The sequence below is a fragment of the Drosophila novamexicana genome, unplaced genomic scaffold (assembly GCF_003285875.2).
Source record: "Drosophila novamexicana strain 15010-1031.04,08,12 unplaced genomic scaffold, DnovRS2.1 tig00000463-arrow-arrow-pilon, whole genome shotgun sequence".
NCBI classification, from domain to species: Eukaryota; Metazoa; Arthropoda; class Insecta; order Diptera; family Drosophilidae; genus Drosophila; species Drosophila novamexicana.
The window spans coordinates 189,315-215,938 of record NW_020824807.1 but is presented as its reverse complement, the minus strand read 5'-3'; the positions used below and the strand labels follow the sequence as shown (position 1 = coordinate 215,938).

General features: G+C 39.0%; 3 protein-coding genes and 1 non-coding gene across 4 annotated transcripts in view; 3 read left to right on the top strand and 1 right to left on the bottom strand.

Annotated features, from left to right (window-relative positions):
- The first annotated feature begins 3,417 nt into the window (after positions 1-3,417).
- On the top strand, positions 3,418-3,499 carry Trnas-gcu. The gene has a single exon. It is a non-coding gene; the product is annotated as a tRNA-Ser (tRNA).
- A 17,137-nt stretch (positions 3,500-20,636) lies between these two features.
- On the top strand, positions 20,637-21,392 carry LOC115761216 (huntingtin-interacting protein K). The gene is made up of 3 exons (XM_030702906.1): positions 20,637-20,955; positions 21,019-21,126; positions 21,192-21,392. Exons 1-3 carry the CDS (start codon positions 20,782-20,784, stop codon positions 21,288-21,290), a joined length of 381 nt encoding a protein of 126 aa, XP_030558766.1. The 5' UTR covers positions 20,637-20,781; the 3' UTR covers positions 21,291-21,392.
- A 511-nt stretch (positions 21,393-21,903) lies between these two features.
- On the bottom strand, positions 21,904-23,469 carry LOC115761215 (dnaJ homolog subfamily B member 12). Its single transcript, XM_030702905.1, has 6 exons — positions 23,337-23,469; positions 23,108-23,279; positions 22,647-23,046; positions 22,473-22,585; positions 22,255-22,418; positions 21,904-22,186 (listed from the first exon to the last, which is right to left on the bottom strand). The coding sequence occupies exons 1-6, from the start codon at positions 23,467-23,469 to the stop codon at positions 22,074-22,076; spliced, it is 1,095 nt and encodes a 364-aa protein (XP_030558765.1). The 3' UTR covers positions 21,904-22,073.
- LOC115761214 (protein roadkill) overlaps positions 23,465-26,624 on the top strand; it is a 52,440-nt gene continuing 49,280 nt past the window's right edge. Inside the window, exons 1-2 of the mRNA XM_030702902.1 lie at positions 23,465-24,583; positions 25,506-25,612. The gene's annotated coding sequence lies outside the window, so the exon portion shown is untranslated. The remainder of the gene's footprint in view (positions 24,584-25,505; positions 25,613-26,624) is intronic.

The following is a 26,624-nucleotide window of genomic DNA, read 5'->3' as shown; positions in this document are numbered from 1 at the left end:
AGTACTTACTGTATTTTAGTTTTGTAGTCAACAAATCTTTACATATATCACCTGGTTTATCCTGACTGACCGACTGACTGATGGATTGGTGATCAACGCTCAACCCATACCGTAAGAGCTGGGAAGCTGAAATTGTCGATGTTACCTTATGTGATGAAAGCACATTAAGACGGGATTTCGGGAAATTCCACTCGCATGTATGGGCAAATCATGTTTAACATCCGATCGGCCTCAAACATATTTAAACATCTTTGCTTACATTTATTTGAAAGGTGCACTCCTCCTTGGTGGACATGGGGGTCAAAGGTTTGTTGGGTGACGTTCCGGTTCAAATTTATGCCAAAGATCTATACAATACATCATATGAGACGTGTTTCACACTTTTCACAGAATACAAGCTTTCTCGGTGGAAAATGAAATACAAATAATTTTTGGGCGAATTGTTAAGCTTGCATATATTGTATATGTACATATGCCTGTTTGTACATACATGCGTACATGTATGAATACATGTCCGGATACCTACATACATGTACACATGCATACAAACGTGTATGTACGTACATACATGCATACATACATACATACATACACACATACATACATACACACACACATACATACATACATACATACATACATACATACATACATACATACATACATACATACATACATACATACATACATACATACATACATACATACATACATACATACCTACATACCTACATACCTACATACCTACATACCTACATACCTACATACCTACATACCTACATACCTACATACCTACATACCTACATACCTACATACCTACATACCCACGCCTCCAGCTCCGCCCCCTTGGTGCTCCTCCTCCGGCTCCTCAGCTTCCAGCGTTGAAGCCGCCTGCGCCTAATTCATAGGTAAAGCCTGCAGGCCTTACTTACATTTTTGAGAATCGAGGAGGAGGGCAGCTTTAATAAATACGTTTTCTTATTTAAACTTGCCGCGCAACAAGACAAATTGGTCTGCTATTGGTATAGAAGACAACTTACATGCATGCATACATACATATATACGCACACACATACATACACACACGCACACACATACACACAAACCTCATAGACACTATTTATACAAAGGTCAACATTTCCCACTCCCAAACCTTGGTCATATCTCATTCCGAATTAAATCTGGCAGTATTATTTTGGTCGAAATTCATGTAAAAATGCTAAAATTAAGAAAAAACTTCATGATTTACCCACTGGCTCTACAAAAATGTATACTCTCCTTTTAAAGGACTTTTAATTGGAAAACTTAGAATTTAATTTGTTTTAAATATGACAAGAACAAAATCTCACCGCGTAATAGATAATAACAAGCTTGTATATTTTATTTATAAGCGTTTCTTTTGCTTTCGCAAATCGAATCCAGATCAGACGATGTCAGTAAGCATTTCCACGGCAACCAATAGCCAAATAGCTACTAAAAGGCTTAGATAATCCATTAGTGCCAAAGGGCCAGGCCAAAAGGTACAACACGCTGCGCAAAAAGGACAGCAGGCGGTGTCAGGACAACGTCGAGTCCTTTACCCCAACAAAAAAAAAGAAGCAGTACTGTGCGTGCGGGTGCGTCTGTCTGTGTGTGTGTGTCGATGTCGACACAGCAATTTGTACAAGTCAAACTCGTTGGCGCCAAAAGTCTACGGCGCTGGCATTAGCAAAAGAAAAGCCACGCAAGAGATGAAAATCCGTTTAAAAAAGTGCCGAACGTGCCAAAGGTATCGTCCTTCCGCCCCGCCCCCCGCGCTAACCCACAAGGCGAACCCCCTGGATGATAATTTATGGCCCTGAAAACTTTGCGTACAGAAGTTTTTCGCCTTTTTTTTTTAGAATAACTTTGCCATGTTGCGCGGCGTTTGCGATTTTTAATTCTTGTGCTAAATTGTTTAAAAATGTTTTAGAAGAATTCTGCAAAATGCGAACAACTTTTAGCCCGCCCACCGCCGCCCACACGGCTCGCTGCCAAGAATCTTTCGTGCCGCGTTTTGGCAGCTGCAACTCTGCTGCTAACAAAGTTTGCGGCATGTTGACCACTTTGTCGCCGGCTGGAGATAGTTTTTTACAGAAATTTTCCCAACTTCCGCTTCAGTGTCGATGCAATTTGTATTAGCAAAGTTTTGCGCAAGGAATTTCGCAGTGCACACAAAGTATCCTCGAGGGCTGTAAATTTGCAATTGCTCGAACGGACGGAGGCTGATTTATGGTCAATTAGCGCGGCGCTTAACCGAACCTGTCGCTGCCCCAGCACCGGTACACAGATGCAAATACAGATGCAGATTTCACAGATACAGATACAAATTTTACAGATGCAGATACGAATACGGATACAGTAACAAATACAGATGCAGATTTAACAGATACAGATACAGATTTTACAGATATATCCAAAATCCCCCCTTCCCCGCAACGCCTTGGCAGCACATTCATCAAAACTCTTTCGGCACTTTGTTTTTTATGCGTTGCGACTTTTATGTGCGACGTTTAGTACCAGCTCCGGTTTGGGCAGGAGTAAAGGATGGGCCATAAAACCATTTAAGCCGATGCCGCTGCCGACGCCTTTTCGATTTTATGCCCAGTTAACCAGATAGTGTGCTGCCAGGGGCGGACATCCAACTGATCATAAAACTACACGCGCCCTCCATAAAAAGCGCCAAAGTCAATTCCAGGATGATTTTTAACTTCATCTTTGCTCTCCAGGAGCCAGGGGACGTATCTCACTCTTCTCCTGCCAACTCGTTCTTTAAGCCATTTTATGAGTTAACAAGCTTTTTGGGTTAGCTTTAATATGGTTAACATTAATTTATATTGATTCTTGCGGTTGCGAGAGGCGGGCACTGTTTGCGGTTTCATTTGCACATTAAACTCAGAATTGGAAATAACTCAAAATAATTGTATATTATTTATATTTATTATTATTTTTATTATTCAAAAAATAATATTAATATTATTTTAAAAATAATAATAATATTATTAATATTTAAAATATGGAAAGGTCGCCAAAACCAGTACCAAGTTTATTTTTTTTTTTGTCTTGCATATTAGAATAAAAAAAATATAATTAAAAAATCTGAAGCTAAGTAATGCTCGAGTCACCAAAAACTCTTTTTTGCTTATTATTTTGTCTCGCATATTAAAATAATATAACTAATAGATCTAAATCTAGGTAATGTTCGAATCAGCAATAAAATATCTCTATTTTGCCTCTCGCTCTTTATCAACATTGTTTTCAGCTGTTTATCTTTATCTATAAAATGGAAACTAGCACAAAAATCAAGAGACAGCAAAAATTTGGCAAGTTATGAAAGTTAACTAACTCTCGAATCAGCTCAAAGCTTAAGTTAAGCAATTTGACGGCGAAGTTCAAAGCGACGAGGTGGCCGAGAGGTTAAGGCGTTGGACTGCTAATCCAATGTGCTCTGCACGCGTGGGTTCGAATCCCATCCTCGTCGAGCATGTCTTTTTGTTTTATTATTGTTTTTTCTTTTTTTTTTTTTGAATGTAGCCAGCACCTGGCTAAATCAATTGCCAGCAAGCTGCCGAGTTATATATGGCCAATTGGACTGGAAGCCAAGAACTGTGGCCTCTGGCACAGAATTCGTTGATAAAAATGGATATGGCGCTGGCCGGAAATGTCAAATAGTTTTCTGCGAGCAAATGCCAAACAGTGCCGTGTTTCACTTGCCCACAGCACTTTACCCCACTTGTGGCCAAAAATCAAAGTCTTCGCGCTGCAAATTTTTGCAAATTTCGTGCTCAGAAAAGATGAAAAAAAATAGGACGAGAGAATGCCAGCGAAATGAATTGGATTGAATGGAAATCGTAGGCGATAAAAATAAATCTTTGCAAGTGTGCAGCGCGGCGCCGCCAACAGCTGACGAGCTGAAGGGATGAAGGGCGATGTATTGTAGGAGGGAGGGGGGATGGAATGATGAAATTGAAAAACTACACAAGTTGACGGCTGGCGCAGTCTAATGCCCGGGGAGGGGGTTGTGTTAGCTGCAGCCAGCCCCATAAGTCATACAATGTGCGTTATCCTTGGCGTCTGCAGGATATTGTGTCCTAGCCGCGCTTTCGAGCACAGCACAGCAACTCATTCAATATGCAAATGCTGCTCAATTGCGCTTGTCTTTCATTTTTATGAGCCTCTCGGCTTCAAATCCTTTAAAGTCACCACCCAGTTGGAGAGGGAAGAGAGGGGAGCAGCACTCATCAGACAACTTTGGAAATCTTCTAGACACCAAACACTTCTCCTCTAAAGACTTTCCGTTGCCATCAATTTTTATACGTTTTCTATCGATGGCCATTTTGACCGACTTCATAAAAAAGTTTACGATATCAACAAATTTGTTGAGTAAAAACTATAAATACACACCACACATCGACTGGATGGACTCTTGTTGTCCTTAAGTTCTCGCTCTATCTCTTTACTTCCTTGGCAACTGTAAGCTGCCCCCTAGTGTTGATGACATGGACATACTGACAGTTGGATGGTAAAACGTGTTTTAAATTGATTATTTATGTCAAATGGATCCATATATGATGTACTTATGGTTTTCATGATGATGTGGGATGTAATGATAATCATATTTAGTTTATGAGAATCGCATAGAAAGGCGATACAAAGGAAAGAGAAGAAAAAAAGTATGTGAGCTGTAGTCGGAAAGGATAAGAGGGAGACATAGAAAACTGAAATAGAAAAATAGATAGGGAGAGAGAGAGAGAGAGAGAGAGAGAGAGAGAGAGAGAGAGAGAGAGAGAGAGAGAGAGAGAGAGAGAGAGAGAGAGAGATAGACAGATATATAGACAGTCAGAAAGATGGAGATTAAGAGAGAGCATCGAGAGAGGGAATAGATTGTAACCGGGAAAAAGCGAGTGAGAAAGACGGAGAGAAAAGGTGAAAAAAGTCTGTCAGAGAGAAAAAGCAAGAGTCTCTCTGTGGAAGTAAAGAAAAAGAGAGATTATATTTCTTTATATACATATGTATTTGACTCGTTTATTACAAGATGAATTTGTATCTTTAAAGCATGTCGATAAAATATTACGTTTGTAGGTTATGTGTGCCCGTCAAGGTCACATACTAACCTGATCCGAAATCCAATCATACGACACGCTGGTATTTACAAAGCATTAATACATATCTTTTTTTTATTCCTTTACAGAGCCCGCGGCACTTGGCACACACTAGAGCTGGACACATGTATGCCTCACACATGGACTCAGATTCCAGCATGACTCCAGCCCAACGGACTGACCAGGGGCTGGGCATGGAGCTGAGTCTGTGTCTGGCTTTGGGCATGGGTATGGGTTTGGGCCTGGGCAACCAACTGTGCGGCTATCGGGCGAGCTCTGATTGAATAATCGTGCGCCATGTCGGCAGTGGAACAAATCGTGTCTAATAGACTGATTAATATCGCAAGATTTCCAGTTCAAGTCCAGCGAGCAGCCCCCGAACTCTGCCCCCCTTCTCACAAGCCCAACCCAGACTTTTTGCCCAGCTCAATCTGCTCTGCCGCATGTAACATGATTCATGTGGATTAAATGTGCTCAAATTGATTGATTGCTCAAATGATGTATGGTCATTAGATGGTTTCTATTTTTTCTCGCAGTCAAGCACCTGTCACCTCTTCCCATCTCACTCTCTCGCTCTCTGTCTCACTTTCTCTCTCTTTGAGCAATTGCTTAGCCGCAATTTTAATTAGTTTGAGCTAAGCGAAAAACGCAATTTTCAGCATTTTCTTCGACTTTTTTCTTTCACATTTCTTCTTCTTCGTCACACATCAAATTGATGTCTAGCGATGCGCAAATAAATTCGGGCCGTTCCAGTTAATATGGCTTTGCTAAAAGCTGCATAAAAATTATAAATAAAATGATATATATTCACGGATATCCGCAAGTGCTCAACTCCAACAAAACGAAGAAAGACGCACAAAAGTATGCACAAGTTTTTTTTATACTTTATTATCATATCCAACCCCACCTCCAACCCCTCCCCTAAGTATCTTTGCCCCTTTTATGGATACACCTTCTGAGTTGAGTACGGCGGATGCGTGGTCGGTTATAAAGAAGAAATATTACACATTACGCCAAATTGTGGAGACTGTCAGGCGACAATAATAACGTTTAGAGTTAAGTGTACGTATGTGCGGGTCGCCAGAGGGATGGTCGCGGGGGAGGGGGGTGTCTACAGACAATAGACAGACAGTTTTATTGTAGCCGGGCTGTAAAGGGTAAGAAAATATACGCTTCACATTCAAGGGGGAGCTTGAGGGGGGACAGATTCTAGCCAAAGTGCAACAGCTCATTGATAAGAAAATGATCCAAAGTGCATTTAAGATATGCAATGACACGGGTTATGAGGGACGGTAAGGGCAAGGGGAAGTGAAAAAGTTTTCACACTCAAGGAAAAGGGAAAAATAATATTTAGATAACAAAAACTCTTTGAGAATGTTGGTGCTCTTTTTCCACTCTTAAATTTAACATATATTTCTTACAATTAATTGCAAGAATAATAATAACAAGTATAATTAATTAACACTTTTTGTAGTACAACTAATGTATCTAAGTTTTTTTCCTAAAAAATGTATAAAATGCGAATAGCAAGTACTCGTACCCGTAGGCCTTTTGTAGTCCATTGAGGCATAATATAATTTATTCTGCGAACATCTTATATATGAACGAAGCCAGGCCCCCGAATGTCGGACAATGCGCCATTAGGTAAGTCCACTAAATGGCCGATTTAAGTCGAGGAGTTGGAGTCCTTACAGGCAAATAAATATTTATTGCGCGCTCAAGAGCAAGAAATCAAAGTGCCGGGCAAAAGGCAAAGGCATGCAGAAAACTTGGCCCGAAACCCCTCCCCGCTCCCAAATGGCGAAGGTATACGGAAGGATGTGGCGCCTGGGTGCTCAGCGAGTCGCACAGCTAAGGACACTAATAAAATATTGAACGGGCCATCGATAAGCGAAGGAGTTGGCCCCAAAACTCAAAAGCGGTCGGAAGAGGGAGGAAGAGGGAGGGGAAAGGACGTCAACAAACCTTGCGGACGAAATTTCTTCAGAAGTGGGGAAGCGCTTACGTAGGATGGCAAAGATGACGATTAAAACAAATTTCCACGACAACCTGGCGCCGTTTAGCCAAAGCGGAAGGAAGCGAAATTGTTAAACGCAAAACTTGCTAAAATGCCAGCAGGAGGTGGACGAAGGGGGCACACTCAGAAGCGGAAGAAAGGACTTTACGATTGCACCTTCTCCGTGTGTGTGTGTGAGTGTGGGAAAGGGGAGAGGGTGGGGGAGGGGGAACTTGGCAACTTGCAGACAAGTTTTAAATGAATGAGCAGCGCTTCCGTTCAATGCGTTTCACTATGTCCAGCGTGTCCTATCTGTGTGTGTGTCCCTCCGTGTGTGTGTCCTGCTCCTGCCAAGCATGACAATGCCGATGGCGATGTCGAGTGGCGGCCACTTGCCAATTGCGATTATGGTTTATGTACAGTGCGCGATAAAGGTCGTCAATAGGTCGCCGGGCACACACAACATCCTTTTCTGGCATGCTTTCGGATCCTTTCGTCGCGGGCAAGGAGCAAGTTTCTTGTATCGGTAACAGTTGCGAACTTTTGTTTGACCAATCGAGCGCCATTTTCAATGGCTCAATTATTTTTGGACAATTTGCGAATAAAGCAAAGTTAGCCAGGACATGGTAAGGACACCGAGCATTCTGCTCGCAGCTAAAGCTTGTGCCACATTCAAGCTCGCCTGTTATTAGCCTAATTGAGTTGCCGGTCAATTATGCCATGCGATGGCTTAAAGCGGGATATGTACAGATTTCTGGGGATTCCTGAGCGTTCGTTGTCCTTGCATTTAACGCACAGTTGCGTGCCTCGTCCTGTTCTTGAAAATTGCATTTTCTTCATTTATTTGCTATGCAAATTTATTTATTGACTGCATGTCGAATGGGGAAATGGCCAAAATGGCATTGACACAGCCCAGTTGGCCAACAGTCGGAGGACATGCAACAAGGCTGCGAATACATATCGATTGTCTGACTCCGCCCCCCTCCCCTCCCACTTGCCCTCCCCCTCCGCCCACACGTGCGTGCATGTGGCACGTATCGTTGCATCCTTCAATGAACTGGAGGCGGGCGGCCGGAATCAAAGCTTCATTCTGGGGTTCAATTCAAAATGAGATTTTACAAATTTGCTCAATGAAAATTCTGGCGAAGTAAAATTATGAGCTGCAGCTGCAATTGGCTTTAATCAATGCAACAATTGAGTTAAGTCCACAAATAGATGCAATTCCCAAGAAGAGGAGCTGTGCAATTTATTTATGGACTTGACATACAACCTATTGGAGTTGCAGAGAAACTATATATAGTAGTCGGATTTTTGATATGGAAAGAGATTAATGTTGGGAACACGCAAATTATCCCAATTAACAGGCAAGGCCTCTTCTAAAGAGACATAAAATTGGAGGATTGCGAATGCACATCGGCTATATATATATACATATATAAATAAATAATAAATCAATTTTATTTTAAGTATAATTAAAGAAAGAATAATAATAAATCAATCCAAAGTTTCATCAGAAGACAGTTGGATGTCCCGATTGAATATAGATATAGCCCGTTCCAAGTTCTGAATTGCCTTAACATACTTCGTTATCGATATTTGTAAATATAAATATACCCATAAATGGCGTATAAAGACATACGTCGAAATTTCCCAACCTCATAACTCGGCCAAACCTTAAACTAAACTCTTGGTTGAATTCCAGGGGTAAATGGTACCCTCAATTATCCCGTACAGACAACGGTCGAAATTTCCCACTCATTCTAGGTAAATTTGGCACACAGGTCAAAATTTTCCAACCCCATAACTCGGTCAAATCTCATCCGATTTTCAAAAGGTTTGGCGTTTTGTTCATGGTTTTCCCTCCAAATCAAATTGGCATCAAAATCTGGCAACAGTATTTTTGGTCAAAATTCATGTAAAAATTGTACCCTCAAATTACTTATTTAGACATAAGTCAAAATTCCCAACCCTATACCTCGGTCAAATCTCATCCGATTTTCATAAGGTTTGGCTTTTTGTTCATGGTTTGACCTCTTAATCAATTTGGCATCAAAATCTGGCAACAGTATTTTTGGTCAAAATTCATGTAAAAATTGTAGCCTCAAATTACTTATATAGACGTTAGTCAAAATTCCGCAACCCCATAACTCGGTCAAATCTCATCCGATTTTCATAAGGTTTGGCTTTTTGTTCATGGTTTGACCTCTAGATCAATTAGACATCAAAAACGGGCAACGGTGTTTTTGGTCAAAATTCATGTAAAAATTGTACCCTCAAATTACTTATATAGACATAAGTCAAAATTCCCCAACCCCATAACTCGGTCAAATCTCATCCGATTTTCATAAGGTTTGGCTTTTTGTTCATGGTTTGACCTCTATATCAATTTGGCATCAAAAACGGGCAACGGTATTTTTGGTCAAAATTCATGTAAAAATTGTACCCTCAAATTACTTATATAGACATAAGTCAAATTTTCCAAACCCCATAACTCGGTCAAATCTCATCCGATTTTCATAAGGTTTGGCTTTTTGTTCATGGTTTGACCTCTATATCAATTTGGCATCAAAAACGGGCAACGCTATTTTTGGTCAAAATTCATGTACAAATTGTACCCTCAAATATCCTAACTAGACATAAGTCAAAATTCCCCAACCCCATAACTCGGTCAAATCTCATCCGATTTTAGAAATGTTTGGCTATTTTTTCATGGTTTGACCTCTAAATCAATTTGGCATCAAAAACGGGCAACGGTATTTTTGGTCAAAATTCATGTAAAAATTGTACCCTCAAATTACTTATATAGACATAAGTCAAATTTTCCCAACCCCATAACTCGGTCAAATCTCATCCGATTTTCAAAAGGTTTGGCGGTTTGTTCATGGTTTGCCCTCCAAATCAAATTGGCATCAAAATCTGGCAACAGTATTTTTGGTCAAAATTCATGTACAAATTGTAGCCTCAAATATCCTAACTAGACCATAAGTCAAAATTTCCCAACCCCATAACTCGGTCAAATCTCATCCGATTTTCATAAGGTTTGGCTTTTTGTTCATGGTTTGACCTCTATATCAATTTGGCATCAAAAACGGGCAACGGTATTTTTGGTCAAAATTCATGTAAAAATTGTACCCTCAAATTACTTATATAGACGTTAGTCAAAATTTCCTAACCCCATAACTCGGTCAAATCTCATCCGATTTTCAAAAGGTTTGGCGTTTTGTTCATGGTTTGCCCTCCAAATCAAATTGTCATCAAAATCTGGCAACAGTATTTTTGGTCAAAATTCATGTACAAATTGTACCCTCAAATATCCTACTAGACCATAAGTCAAAATTTCCCAACCCCATAACTCGGTCAAATCTCATCCGATTTTCATAAGGTTTGGCTTTTTGTTCATGGTTTGACCTCTATATCAATTTGGCATCAAAAACGGGCAACGGTATTTTTGGTCAAAATTCATGTAAAAATTGTACCCTCAAATTACTTATATAGACATATGTCAAAATTTCCCAACCCCATAACTCGGTCAAATCTCATCCGATTTTCAAAAGGTTTGGTGTTTTGTTCATGGTTTTCCCTCCAAATCAAATTGGCATCAAAATCTGGCAACAGTATTTTTAGTCAAAATTCATGTACAAATTGTACCATCAAATATCCGAACTAGACCATAAGTCAAAATTTCCCAACCCCATAACTCGGTCAAATCTCATCCGATTTTCAAAAGGTTTGGTGTTTTGTTCATGGTTTTCCCTCCAAATCAAATTGGCATCAAAATCTGGCAACAGTATTTTTAGTCAAAATTCATGTACAAATTGTACCATCAAATATCCGAACTAGACCATAAGTCAAAATTTCCCAACCCCATAACTCGGTCAAATCTCATCCGATTTTCATAAGGTTTGGCTTTTTGTTCATGGTTTGACCTCTATATCAATTTGGCATCAAAAACGGGCAACGGTATTTTTGGTCAAAATTCATGTAAAAATTGTACCCTCAAATTACTTATATAGACATATGTCAAAATTTCCCAACCCCATAACTCGGTCAAATCTCATCCGATTTTCAAAAGGTTTGGTGTTTTGTTCATGGTTTTCCCTCCAAATCAAATTGGCATCAAAATCTGGCAACAGTATTTTTGGTCAAAATTCATGTACAAATTGTACCCTCAAATATCCTAACTAGACATAAGTCAAAATTCCCCAACCCCATAACTCGGTCAAATCTCAACCGATTTTAGAAATGTTTGGCTATTTTTTCAAGGTTTGACCTCTAAATCAATTTGGCATCAAAAACGGGCAACGGTATTTTTGGTCAAAATTCATGTAAAAATTGTACCCTCAAATTACTTATATAGACATATGTCAAAATTTCCCAACCCCATAACTCGGTCAAATCTCATCCGATTTTCAAAAGGTTTGGTGTTTTGTTCATGGTTTTCCCTCCAAATCAAATTGGCATCAAAATCTGGCAACAGTATTTTTGGTCAAAATTCATGTACAAATTGTACCCTCAAATATCCTAACTAGACATAAGTCAAAATTCCCTAACCCCATAACTCGGTCAAATCTCAACCGATTTTAGAAATGTTTGGCTATTTTTTCATGGTTTGACCTCTAAATCAATTTGGCATCAAAAACGGGCAACGGTATTTTTAGTCAAAATTCATGTAAAAATTGTACCCTCAAATTACTTATATAGACATAAGTCAAATTTTCCCAACCCCATAACTCGGTCAAATCTCATCCGATTTTCAAAAGGTTTGGCTTTTTGTTCATGGTTTGACCTCTATATCAATTTGGCATCAAAAACGGGCAACGGTATTTTTGGTCAAAATTCATGTAAAAATTGTACCCTCAAATTACTTATATAGACATAAGTCAAAATTTCCTAACCCCATAACTCGGTCAAATCTCATCCGATTTTCAAAAGGTTTGGCGTTTTGTTCATGGTTTGCCCTCCAAATCAAATTGGCATCAAAATCTGGCAACAGTATTTTTGGTCAAAATTTATGTACAAATTGTACCTTCAAATATCCTAACTAGACCATAAGTCAAAATTTCCCAACCCCATAACTCGGTCAAATCTCATCCGATTTTCATAAGGTTTGGCTTTTTGTTAATGGTTTGACCTCTATATCAATTTGGCATCAAAAACGGGCAACGGTATTTTTGGTCAAAATTCATGTAAAAATTGTACCCTCAAATTACTTATATAGACGTTAGTCAAAATTTCCTAACCCCATAACTCGGTCAAATCTCATCCGATTTTCAAAAGGTTTGGCGTTTTGTTCATGGTTTGCCCTCCAAATCAAATTGGCATCAAAATCTGGCAACAGTATTTTTGGTCAAAATTCATGTACAAATTGTAGCCTCAAATATCCTAACTAGACGATAAGTCAAAATTTCCCAACCCCATAACTCGGTCAAATCTCATCCGATTTTCATAAGGTTTGGCTTTTTGTTAATGGTTTGACCTCTATATCAATTTGGCATCAAAAACGGGCAACGGTATTTTTGGTCAAAATTCATGTACAAATTGTACCCTCAAATTACTTATATAGACATAAGTCAAAATTTCCCAACCCGATAACTCGGTCAAATCTCATCCGATTTTAAAAAGGTTTGGCTTTTTGTTCATGGTTTGACCTCTTAATCAATTTGGCATCAAAAACGGGCAACGGTATTTTTGGTCAAAATTCATGTTAAAATTGTACCCTCAAATTACTTATATAGACATAAGTCAAAATTTCCCAACCCCATAACTCGGTCAAATCTCATACGATTTTCATAAGGTTTGGCTTTTTGTTCATGGTTTGACCTCTAGATCAATTAGACATCAAAAACGGGCAACGGTATTTTTGGTCAAAATTCATGTAAAAATTGTAGCCTCAAATTACTTATATAGACATAAGTCAAAATTTCCCAACCCCATAACTCGGTCAAATCTCATACGATTTTCATAAGGTTTGGCTTTTTGTTCATGGTTTGACCTCTATATCAATTTGGCATCAAAAACGGGCAACGGTATTTTTGGTCAAAATTCATGTAAAAATTGTACCCTCAAATTACTTATATAGACATAAGTCAAAATTTCCCAACCCCATAACTCGGTCAAATCTCATACGATTTTCAAAAGGTTTGGCGTTTTGTTCATGGTTTGACCTCTAAATCAATTTGGCATCAAAAACTGGCAACAGTATTTTTAGTCAAAATTCATGTAAAAATTGTACCCTCAAATATCCTAACTAGACATAAGTCAAAATTTCCCAACCCCATAACTCGGTCAAATCTCATACGATTTTCAAAAGGTTTGGCGTTTTGTTCATGGTTTGACCTCTATATCAATTTGGCATCAAAAACGGGCAACGGTATTTTTGGTCAAAATTCATGTAAAAATTGTACCCTCAAATTACTTATATAGACATAAGTCAAAATTTCCCAACCCCAAACCTCGGTCAAATCTCATCCGATTTTAAAAAGGTTTGGCTATTTTTTCATGGTTTGACCTCTAAATCAAATTGGCATCAAAATCTGGCAACAGTATTTTGGTCAAAATTCATGTACAAATTGTACCCTTAAATTTCCTAACTAGACATAAGTCAAAATTCCCCAACCCCATAACTCGGTCAAATCTCATCCGATTTTAAAAAGGTTTGGCTATTTTTTCATGGTTTGACCTCTAAATCAAATTGGCATCAAAATCTGGCAACAGTATTTTTGGTCAAAATTCATGTACAAATTGTACCCGTAAATTTCCTAACTAGACATAAGTCAAAATTCCCCAACCCCATAACTCGGTCAAATCTCATCCGATTTTAAAAAGGTTTGGCTTTTTGTTAATGGTTTGACCTCTATATCAATTTGGCATCAGAACCGGGCAACGGTATTTTTGGTCAAAATTCATGTAAAAATTGTACCCTCAAATTACTTATATAGACATAAGTCAAATTTTCCCAACCCCATAACTCGGTCAAATCTCATCCGATTTTCATAAGGTTTGGCTTTTTGTTAATGGTTTGACCTCTAGATCAATTAGGCATCAGAACCGGGCAACGGTATTTTTGGTCAAAATTTATGTAAAAATTGTACCCTCAAATATCCTAACTAGACATAAGTCAAATTTTCCCAACCCCATAACTCGGTCAAATCTCATCCGATTTTCAAAAGGTTTGGCGGTTTGTTCATGGTTTGACCTCTATATCAATTTGGCATCAAAAACGGGCAACAGTATTTTTGGTCAAAATTCATGTACAAATTGTACTCTCAAATATCCTAACTAGGCCATAAGTCAAATTTTCCCAACCCCATAACTCGGTCAAATCTCATACGATTTTCATAAGGTTTGGCTTTTTGTTAATGGTTTGACCTCTATATCAATTTGGCATCAAAAACGGGCAACGGTATTTTTGGTCAAAATTCATGTAAAAATTGTACCCTCAAATTACTTATATAGACATAAGTCAAAATTTCCCATCCCCATAACTCGGTCAAATCTCATACGATTTTCATAAGGTTTGGCTTTTTGTTAATGGTTTGACCTCTATATCAATTTGGCATCAAAAACGGGCAACGGTATTTTTGGTCAAAATTCATGTAAAAATTGTACCATCAAATTACTTATATAGACATAAGTCAAAATTTCCCAACCCCATAACTCGGTCAAATCTCATCCGATTTTAAAAAGGTTTGGCTTTTTGTTCATGGTTGGACCTCTTAATCAATTTGGCATCAAAAACGGGCAACGGTATTTTTGGTCAAAATTCATGTAAAAATTGTACCCTCAAATACTTATATAGACATAAGTCAAAATTTCCCATCCCCATAACTCGGTCAAATCTCATCCGATTTTAAAAAGGTTTGGCGTTTTGTTCATGGTTTGACCTCTATATCAATTTGGCATCAAAAACGGGCAACGGTATTTTTGGTAAAAATTCATGTAAAAATTGTACCCTCAAATATCCTAACTAGACCATAAGTCAAAATTCCCCAACCCCATAACTCGGTCAAATCTCATACGATTTTAAAAAGGTTTGGCGTTTTGTTCATGGTTTGACCTCTATATCAATTTGGCATCAAAAACGGGCAACGGTATTTTTGGTCAAAATTCATGTAAAAATTGTACCCTCAAATTACTTATATAGACATAAGTCAAAATTTCCCAACCCCATAACTCGGTCAAATCTCATCCGATTTTAAAAAGGTTTGGCTTTTTGTTCATGGTTTGACCTCTTAATCAATTTGGCATCAAAAACGGGCAACGGTATTTTTGGTCAAAATTCATGTAAAAATTGTACCCTCAAATTACTTATATAGACATAAGTCAAAATTTCCCAACCCCATAACTCGGTCAAATCTCATACGATTTTCATAAGGTTTGGCTTTTTGTTCATGGTTTGACCTCTATATCAATTTGGCATCAAAAACGGGCAACGGTATTTTTGGTCAAAATTCATGTAAAAATTGTACCCTCAAATTACTTATATAGACATAAGTCAAAATTTCCCAACCCCATAACTCGGTCAAATCTCATACGATTTTCATAAGGTTTGGCTTTTTGTTAATGGTTTGACCTCTATATCAATTTGGCATCAAAAACGGGCAACGGTATTTTTGGTCAAAATTCATGTAAAAATTGTACCCTCAAATTACTTATATAGACATAAGTCAAAATTTCCCAACCCCATAACTCGGTCAAATCTCATACGATTTTTATAAGGTTTGGCTTTTTGTTAATGGTTTGACCTCTATATCAATTTGGCATCAAAAACTGGCAACAGTATTTTTGGTCAAAATTCATGTAAAAATTGTACCCTCAAATATCCTAACTAGACATAAGTCAAAATTCCCCAACCCCATAACTCGGTCAAATCTCATCCGATTTTCATAAGGTTTGGCTTTTTGTTCATGGTTTGACCTCTATATCAATTTGGCATCAAAAACTGGCAACAGTATTTTTGGTCAAAATTCATGTAAAAATTGTACCCTCAAATATCCTAACTAGACATAAGTCAAAATTCCCCAACCCCATAACTCGGTCAAATCTCATCCGATTTTCATAAGGTTTGGCTTTTTGTTCATGGTTTGACCTCTATATCAATTTGGCATCAAAAACTGGCAACAGTATTTTTGGTCAAAATTCATGTAAAAATTGTACCCTCAAATATCCTAACTAGACATAAGTCAAAATTCCCCAACCCCATAACTCGGTCAAATCTCATCCGATTTTCATAAGGTTTGGCTTTTTGTTAATGGTTTGACCTCTATATCAATTTGGCATCAAAAACGGGCAACGGTATTTTTGGTCAAAATTCATGTAAAAATTGTACCCTCAAATTACTTATATAGACATAAGTCAAAATTTCCCATCCCCATAACTCGGTCAAATCTCATACGATTTTCATAAGGTTTGGCTTTTTGTTAATGGTTTGACCTCTATATCAATTTGGCATCAAAAACGGGCAACGGTATTTTTGGTCAAAATTCATGTAAAAATTGTACCATCAAATTACTTATATAGACATAAGTCAAAATTTCCCAACCCCATAACTCGGTCAAATCTCATCCGATTTTAAAAAGGTTTGGCTTTTTGTTCATGGTTGGACCTCTTAATCAATTTGGCATCAAAAACGGGCAACGGTATTTTTGGTCAAAATTCATGTAAAAATTGTACCCTCAAATACTTATATAGACATAAGTCAAAATTTCCCATCCCCATAACTCGGTCAAATCTCATCCGATTTTAAAAAGGTTTGGCGTTTTGTTCATGGTTTGACCTCTATATCAATTTGGCATCAAAAACGGGCAACGGTATTTTTGGTAAAAATTCATGTAAAAATTGTACCCTCAAATATCCTAACTAGACCATAAGTCAAAATTCCCCAACCCCATAACTCGGTCAAATCTCATACGATTTTAAAAAGGTTTGGCGTTTTGTTCATGGTTTGACCTCTATATCAATTTGGCATCAAAAACGGGCAACGGTATTTTTGGTCAAAATTCATGTAAAAATTGTACCCTCAAATTACTTATATAGACATAAGTCAAAATTTCCCAACCCCATAACTCGGTCAAATCTCATCCGATTTTAAAAAGGTTTGGCTTTTTGTTCATGGTTTGACCTCTTAATCAATTTGGCATCAAAAACGGGCAACGGTATTTTTGGTCAAAATTCATGTAAAAATTGTACCCTCAAATTACTTATATAGACATAAGTCAAAATTTCCCAACCCCATAACTCGGTCAAATCTCATACGATTTTCATAAGGTTTGGCTTTTTGTTCATGGTTTGACCTCTATATCAATTTGGCATCAAAAACGGGCAACGGTATTTTTGGTCAAAATTCATGTAAAAATTGTACCCTCAAATTACTTATATAGACATAAGTCAAAATTTCCCAACCCCATAACTCGGTCAAATCTCATACGATTTTCATAAGGTTTGGCTTTTTGTTAATGGTTTGACCTCTATATCAATTTGGCATCAAAAACGGGCAACGGTATTTTTGGTCAAAATTCATGTAAAAATTGTACCCTCAAATTACTTATATAGACATAAGTCAAAATTTCCCAACCCCATAACTCGGTCAAATCTCATACGATTTTTATAAGGTTTGGCTTTTTGTTAATGGTTTGACCTCTATATCAATTTGGCATCAAAAACTGGCAACAGTATTTTTGGTCAAAATTCATGTAAAAATTGTACCCTCAAATATCCTAACTAGACATAAGTCAAAATTCCCCAACCCCATAACTCGGTCAAATCTCATCCGATTTTCATAAGGTTTGGCTTTTTGTTCATGGTTTGACCTCTATATCAATTTGGCATCAAAAACTGGCAACAGTATTTTTGGTCAAAATTCATGTAAAAATTGTACCCTCAAATATCCTAACTAGACATAAGTCAAAATTCCCCAACCCCATAACTCGGTCAAATCTCATCCGATTTTCATAAGGTTTGGCTTTTTGTTCATGGTTTGACCTCTATATCAATTTGGCATCAAAAACTGGCAACAGTATTTTTGGTCAAAATTCATGTAAAAATTGTACCCTCAAATATCCTAACTAGACATAAGTCAAAATTCCCCAACCCCATAACTCGGTCAAATCTCATCCGATTTTCATAAGGTTTGGCTTTTTGTTCATGGTTTGACCTCTAAATCAATCTGCCAACATTTTTTTTGGTCAAAATTTGTACTCATAAATATCCCATAAAGACAAAATGTGCCACTTATTCTTGTACTAACTGACCTTCTCCGCCACAGTGCGACTCAATCCTGCCAATACCCTGCAAAGCACTTTAACCACGCGGCGAAACAAATGTCAAAACATGAAATAAACCCGCGCAGGCAAACAAAGATAAATTCCGCCCTACCCTAATCCCAGCACCCCTCCCCCTCCCACCTCCTGTCACACCCTTCCGCAGGGCAATAAAAAACAATGCAACTCAATTGGAGCACGCGGCCAAATGCCGTCGCTGACGAATGGCAACCCTGCCAGAGTCTGTTACGGCGCCCCCACACGCATGCCCCTCCCCCCCCTCTCTAGCTGCTGCTACCCTCTATTTCGAGAAATGCAAAAGCCAAAATTTACTGTGTGAATTCGGGCGTTCAGTGGCACATGCAAAATGAAAGTGGAAATGGAAAAGGAAAAGGAAGTGGAAATGGCGCCTGAAAATTTGCAGCGCGGCGAGGCCAAAACCACAATGAGCCCCAAAATTGCCAACATAATTTATGTGCATGTGCATGCCTATGTGTGCGTGTGCGTGAGTGTGTTTGGACTCTGCCATTGCTAATTAGCGGCATAATTTAATTCCCAATTGGCAATTGGCAACGCAGCGCAGAGCCGAGTGTCGACATCAGGCTGAATTCCAATTGGAAGCAGGCCCTGCCAATGGTTACGAACATTTTAAATGAGCGGCCTGTTGCGCCAAACACATACGCACACACACGCACACACACACACATACACCAATATATACATACACTCGGAGAAAAAATATGATCTTCATTCTAGTATGTAAATATCAGGCCAATAAAAGTTTTTGAATTTGGTTTTAAATAAAATAAATAAATACAATTACGTATTATAAGAAAATAATTCTTATTCTTACTGCAAGAATTTATATAGAAATTGAAAATAAAATTTCCCATTAATAATAATTATTTGTATTATTAATAATAAAAAATGAAATTCTTAAAACAAGAGCTAAAGAGCATTTCGAGCTTGGCTTGGCTTTCGACAACGTTTGAACATGATTCAATATAACTTAGTATTTTCTTCAAGTGTATGCAAAGCAATAGGTTTGCCTCATGTGCTGGCACACGACGACAAACAACTTTTTTTGGCTGCGAGCGTGTCCTGCATGGGAAATGATGCCCCGAGCCAGGGCCAGAGCCTCATTTTGGAGGCGTCTCCAGCTGCTGCAGCAACGGTTAAAGCCAAGCAAAAATCGCTGACGACTGATGCCGAAGGGAAATCGAATTAAATTAAAATTGCAACTGACACACACAGATACACACACACACACACACACTTACACACATATGCTCCCGCCATGCGTGGGGCATTACACTAACAAATGATGTTGACCGCCCGTGGGTCGAGCTGTTAATTAATCTTGATTTTCAGGCGAGAGTGCGAGTCGCTTGCGTCAAAGTGACAATTAAATTAATCATGGTGGCAAACGATTATGTCAACAGGAGAAGCTGGACATCCAGCAGGACATGGAGCAGGACATGGAGCAGGACGCCCGCAGCGCGGCGACGACTAGGAAGCAAGGCTCTCGGATTTGGGTTCGGCGCTTGCCCCAGAATCTCATTATGTCTGCTATAAAACTTATAATTAACATTTTGACCGCAACAAAATTCGCAACAGTCGCATTCCGTGCAAACTAGGCAAGAGTTATGGAAGCTTCAACAAAAAAAAAAAGGGTTTAAGATATAAAAAACTGCATTTGACCGCAAGCAAGTGTGAACTTTATGCTAGAGATATTTTTAATTAGTTTTGCGGTTTTACATTCCATGCTCTCAATTTAAAAGGCATATAGAAAAGGTATTCAAATTGATGCTTTAAAGGTCGGTTATAAATTTACATAGAATTTAAATATTTCAATATGTTAAAACCAAATTCATCAACACTCAGAACTAGAGATGACACGAACCCAAACTGCACGCAACTCTACATAGTTTTGTCTACATTTTTTTTACTCTGTCCAATTTTGTAGGAAATCCGCTAAAAACTAATTAAGAATTTTATTTTTGTTTCAAATTCCCAAGTTTTTTTCTCTTCAAGCTTCATTTCTATGCAACATTTGAAAATTCCTCAAATGCCATTGTTGGCGCGCTCAAAACATACGAAATATGGCTTTTTGCATGTCCAATCAGAAAAAATGGCGCGCGCCCAACTCTACACAAAACTCAAAATCATTGACAAGAACAACAAAACATACATATGAATATAGCCAATACACACACCATCGCTTTTGCTGTCATGCAATGAATTTGTTTCGTTCAGTTTTACGTTCGGTGTGAAATGTGTCGGTCAGTCGATTAATAACACTGTTGCAACTTGTAGTGTTGCAAAAACAAAAAAAGAAACACTCGCACGAGGCTACAAAGCAAAATTAAATATAAATCAGTTAATTGAAACAAAAAGGCGAAATAGTATGGCGGAAACAGAGCCAGAGGTTGAGGTCAATGGCACCGAGGTCGAGGAGGATGGCCAGGACGAGGACATCAAGCAAAAGAAGCAAACGCGTCACGACGGCGGCGCCGCCGACCTGGAACGTGTGACAGACTACGCGGAGGAGAAGGAAATCTCGGCTGCAAATATATCGAGCGTAAGCAGGAGTCAAATAATAATAGCAAAGAAACTAATTCAAATGGAAATTGTTAACTTTCAGGCCGTGGAACAGTTTGGCAATCAGCGCAGCAAAGAAAACGAGATGCGAGTGGCCAAGGAGAAGGAGCTGCAAAAGGTGCAGGTGAAGAAGGAGGACATCGAACTGATCGTGAGTATAAACCATGACCACTTACCCATGTAAAAATCCAATAAAACACGCTCTTTCCGCTGTAGATGAACGAACTGCTCGTGAGCAAGGCCCAGGCCGAGAAGGTGCTGCGGGAACAGAGCGGCGATGTGGTGGCCGCCCTGGAGGCCATCATCAGCAATTGAGCCGCCGGCTCATCCAGCCTGGACACGCCGTCTGTTTCCTTTACTTAGCATAACACTGCTTTATTTGTACATTTATAACTAGTAAAGAACAAAAAGAGAAAACCTGTTTGTAACGCGTCCTTCCGACCATGTCCAAGATGTCATCCGGAAACAGTTTGATTTTAAACTAACTTACATATTTCCAGACTCTTAATTTGTGCTCTAGATGATTAGATAATTTTAAAACTTGATTCAGCTGCTGTTTTCATCCTTGCTGCTCCACAGACGCCTTTCAAAGGGCTCCATTAAAAAGGTTTTCCATTTTGTTTATTATATTTAATGTATTTATTTAGAGCACTATCCATTGTTGACTTCTCTCTGGTCTTGGTAAAACATTTGCCAATTTGACTAACGAACCAGCACGTACAGTGAAAGCTCTCTGAACGGACAGCTTCTGCAGAAAGAGTTTTCATTGTATGCCGTTCAATTTAATTTATGAATGAAAATAATTGTCTAGCTAGCAAAAAACCCGAAATTGACATTTGGATATTGCTTTAGTTAAGAATTTCAGATGCCCGTTTCAGCAGATATTTCCAAAGTCGGCTGTTTCTCATTAAATCTATGCATAAATGTGTTTAGTTTGATTTGATGTGGTGTCTCGTGTAAAAAAGGCATAAACTATAACAAATTATTTTAAAACAAAACTCATTTTATAACAACTAGGCAGACAAAAACTAGAACCAAAACGAAAAAATGGTTAAATCACGTTTAAATTTCATTGCGAGCGTATTGCGGATATTGAAATCATGTGATTAAATACTTTTGCAGGTTCTCGCACGACGGCGTATTAATGTTCTGTGCCTTTCGATACAGATCCCGGTCACCAAACGTGCGAGCCTTGGCCAGCATGGAGTCGCCTGCAAAGCAGACATTTAAGATTAAAAATTCAATTTATAAAAGTTAAATGGATGGAAGCGATAATTACGATAGTTTCGCTCTCGACTGCAAGAGTGCTTCAAATGATTGATAAAATCTTCCTCCACCGATTCCTCGAGACGTGCCACCGAGCCCTGATATTCCGAATAGAAGTTGTCCTTGACGTAATACGGAATCTTCAGGCCGTTTGTTTCGCGCTTCACAGAGTATTTACTAGAAAATCAAATTGTTTAAATCTAGAAAATAGATTAAATAAGTAAAACTCACTGCGAGGGCGTCAGACTGTACATGGGATCCGATATGAAGAAGGAGGACATCATGGACAGGCCAATGAGCAGTAAAATGGGCAGCAAGTTGATCAAGGCAGAGGAATTGTTGGTCTGCAAGCATGGATTTGAATGTAGTTAATAATTTGTTGTTTTATTTATTAGCTTTTCTTACGTCTCTCTCCTCGCGCGCATGCTGACGGCGTCGCTGCTGCCGCATGTAGACATTCTGCTGAGAGAAGCCGCCGTTGAAGAACATGTTGAAGAGTTCCTCAGGACTGATGTCAGCCTGGAAGCCGCCGTAATCATTGTAGTGCTGGCCATGTCCATGGTGTCCGCCTCTGTTGCCATGTCCGCTTTGCGACTCATTGATGCCATATAGATCGTAATTCTTTCGCTTTTCGACATCGGTCAAAACGCCAGCAGCATTGCTCAATGTTTTGAATGCCTCGACAGCACCGGGCGCCTTGTTCTTGTCCGGATGCAGCTGCAGGGCCAGCTTCTTGTACGCCTTTTTAATCTCCGAATCAGTGGCCGCCTTGGTCACGCCCAGCACTTCATAGTAGTCCTTGCATCTGCAGGAGACATTATTGAGTTAAGAAAATCAAATTGTACAAAGACTATGATGATACACACTTTTTAACTTTTCGCACCGACTCCAGCTGATCGTTCGTGTACTCTGGTGCATGGCTCCTAGAATCCGAGTTAACACGCTTTCGCGGCCCAGTGTCCGCATCTGCGCCTGCAGCGGGACGCTCTTTGCCATTGCCGGCATTACCAGGCGAGCTTTTCACCTTCGTCAGCAGCTCTGAAAAGATTGTCGATTTACAATTAAAATGATTGCGAAAAAATTTGCTACACTCACGCTTTGCCTTCTCCGTGGGGTAAAGTCTTTCCGCTTTTAGGAGTAGCTTTTCCGCCTTTTCGGTCCTCCCCTCGGCATATGCCTGCTCAGCCATATCGATGCATCGCTGCGCCTCATCTTTGTTGCCCTCCATGGCTGCTGCAGTTATTCTCCGCCGCTGTGAATGTTGCTCGAACTAGTCGACACGTAAATACGTGGTCAAGGGGCAATATGCAATTGCAATAAATAGTTGGGCTTTGTGCGTGTATTGGTATACTACATACACGACGATTTTTGGAGCTCGCACTAAACACACACACACACACACAGAGCCTGCCGTGGTCTTTAGCAGTTTTTTTGCCACTAATTATTTGTTTAATCTAGGAGTGCACATGAGCTGCCTGGCCACTTAATAACCGAGTTTTTTTTTACTTTTATATATATTAACTAGACGGCCAGCTCAGCTCTCTAATTTAATTGATTTTACTGCGTTTCGTTGACTTTTTCATCACTTTGCAAAAGGACTTATCGATCTATCGCCTTGCCACCATAATCTATCGGCCTGGACGTAAGGTGAAAGCGCTTAGTTAAGCACACAGACTCGAAATGATTTTATTGCCAAAAATTTAAAATTGCTGGATACATTCCGTGTATGTACCCTTTTTGATAAATTGGTAATCTTAATGTTCATAAACATTAGTTATTGATTCGATAACTTCTAGTTGGCTTTGACAGCTGGTTTCAGGGCTGCTTTTACTAATAGTGCTGCCAGATCGCTGCGGTGCGCCCACTACACTTACATTTGCCGTACGTAAGTGTGTGTGTGTGTGTGTGTGTGTTTGTGAGCGCCGCAGCATGGAATGAAAAGCGCAGCGCGTTCGCTGGCTTAATTCGTCTCGTATTTATTTATAATATAAAAATAATAATAGAAGGCGCACAGAATCTGCGATGCAATAATCCCAAATACCGCGTAGCAAGAATATAGTCAAGTGCAGTGCAATAACCGATGCATTTCGGCCCATCGTCACCGTCGTCGTTGTCGTCGTCGTCGTCGTTGCCGTTGTCATCGAACGTGTGTGCGTGTGTGGCGCAGTTTATACAAGTTGGCCTGAAAAAAAGTGAAAGAAGCAATATCGCCATATTGTGTTGTGTACTAAAATCTATATAATTTTGTCAACAAAACAAATGCTCAGCTAATTTTCGTATTGCGTCGACTTATGTAAATTGAATTGACGGTACGCAATCAAGAAAAATAACTATCTACAAAGGTGCGTATGTGTGACTCTTGGGGTGTATTAATGCATACATGTGCATATATACGAATAGGCAAAACTACTACTAAACCCTTGCATGCAAGCGTGTGTGTGTGTGTGTTTTCGGAAAATGCAGCAATCCAATCTTTGTCTCCATGCTCTGTGGTCATGCGAATTGTCTGTTGCACGGGTTGATTGTTTATATTATTTCAATATATATCGAGCACAAAATTGGAAAATACAATTTAATCGATATCAATAAATATATATCGATAGGCAGCAGGGCACTTTCTGGCAAACTGTTTACATTTTCACCGTTTCGTTTTATACGGAATATATTATATTTTGTGTTTAAATGCATTGAAGATGACATTAGGTGTATTTTTGATACTCGTTAATATATAACTGCAATGGGAATTATCTATTAACATTGCTTTTTAGAAACGCTTTAGAAATGAAATTTTCACAAACCTCAGCTAAAAGACCTATAGAAAATATTACCATTAAAATTAGGTTTATAATGTTTATTATTTATTACTATTTCGGTTAATGTGGTCAAATGAATTAAGTATATGCTTTTAAGAGTTTTGGGCTCTTGGAACTTTGTAATGGGTATTTCGTAGTCGAACACTCCCGACTCGCGTATTTTTGGCTGATTTACTTTTGGTTTTTTTTTAACGAAACTTTTTATATTCCGAGGGGAATGAATGCAACACACAAAGGGAACAACAACAGCGGCAAAAAGTCAAAGACCGATTTGCGCATTTTTAATTCGTTAATTTTGTATTTTTATGCAAAGGCAAAGTAAATGCACGCGTCGTATACGATGGAAAGCACTTGCGATGGCTTTTTCCATTTCAGTCGATATGCACTTCTGCTTCGTAGTCAAATTAATATCTATTTCTAATTGATTCGTACTTATTTGATTTGTTTACAGACTCCGATCGCTGTTGCTTTTGTTCTGGCTGCTGCTTACACAACAAGCTACATACGAATTGGGTTGCTCGGTTTCTGGACAGCGCTGGCTGTCAACAGTTAAAGAAGGTGAGTTATCTGATATTGGACAAAAGGAAATAGCATAGTTACAATGTTAGTTTGATTAGGCCGGTTATCGGTTTCTTTCGGCCGGCTAAATGAGTTGTCCGCCCAAGGGAGCTTTTACTGTAGTTTATTTTTGCGCCGAGCTACATTTTAGATGCCTTCCTATGACAAGTCTTGATATGGGTGGACCTTAAGTTCCAGCATCTCAAATCTAAGCTGTTTTCTAACTATCAAATAATCCTTTCTCCCCCTGTTGGAGAAGTTCTCGTTACGCGGCGACAGCTGAGAGCGAAAACATAAAAAGCTCAACCGCAAAGGCAAACAAAGACAGAGGCAAACGCAAAGGTAGCGGCAACAATGAACAACACACGCGCGCACACACACTGCCAGCCAAAAAGCCAAGAAAAAAGCTCCCTCAGTCGTCAGCTGCTGCGCGTAGCGTGAAGTTTATGTGCTTTCCTCTCGCTGTCTCGCAGAACGCGTCTAACACAGTTGAAACAATTTGGCTAAAAACTATAAACTATATACTACTACGCGTAATCCGTTGTGGAAGAAGCTGATTTCGGTTTGCCAAGGTGTGTAAAGGTCGGGCGTCGCTTAACGTATTCAATCAATTTGTAACTGCCGGCCATAGCGTGACCCGAACGCGCGTGCTTTACCATTGCTGTATAACTGTGACCTTAATTTAAACAAATAATATCAGAAGCCAAATACAAGCAAGCTTCAAATAAGAAACACGCGCAATTAAACACAAAAAGCGAACGAGCAGAGAGCTTTACAACAACAACAACAACAACAACAACAACAACAACAAGAGCACTATGAGAAATACATAGATAACTTCCTCAATCTGGCAACGACCACTTTGCAGTACTCTTGAATTTTTGGTCGTTTGAGGTCATTCTTCAAGTACGCACAGGCAACAAGACAACAATCAAATAACAACAACAACAATTGATGATTGGCTACATCAAATTTATTACCTCATTGGAGACAAGCGGCTTTAACGAAACGC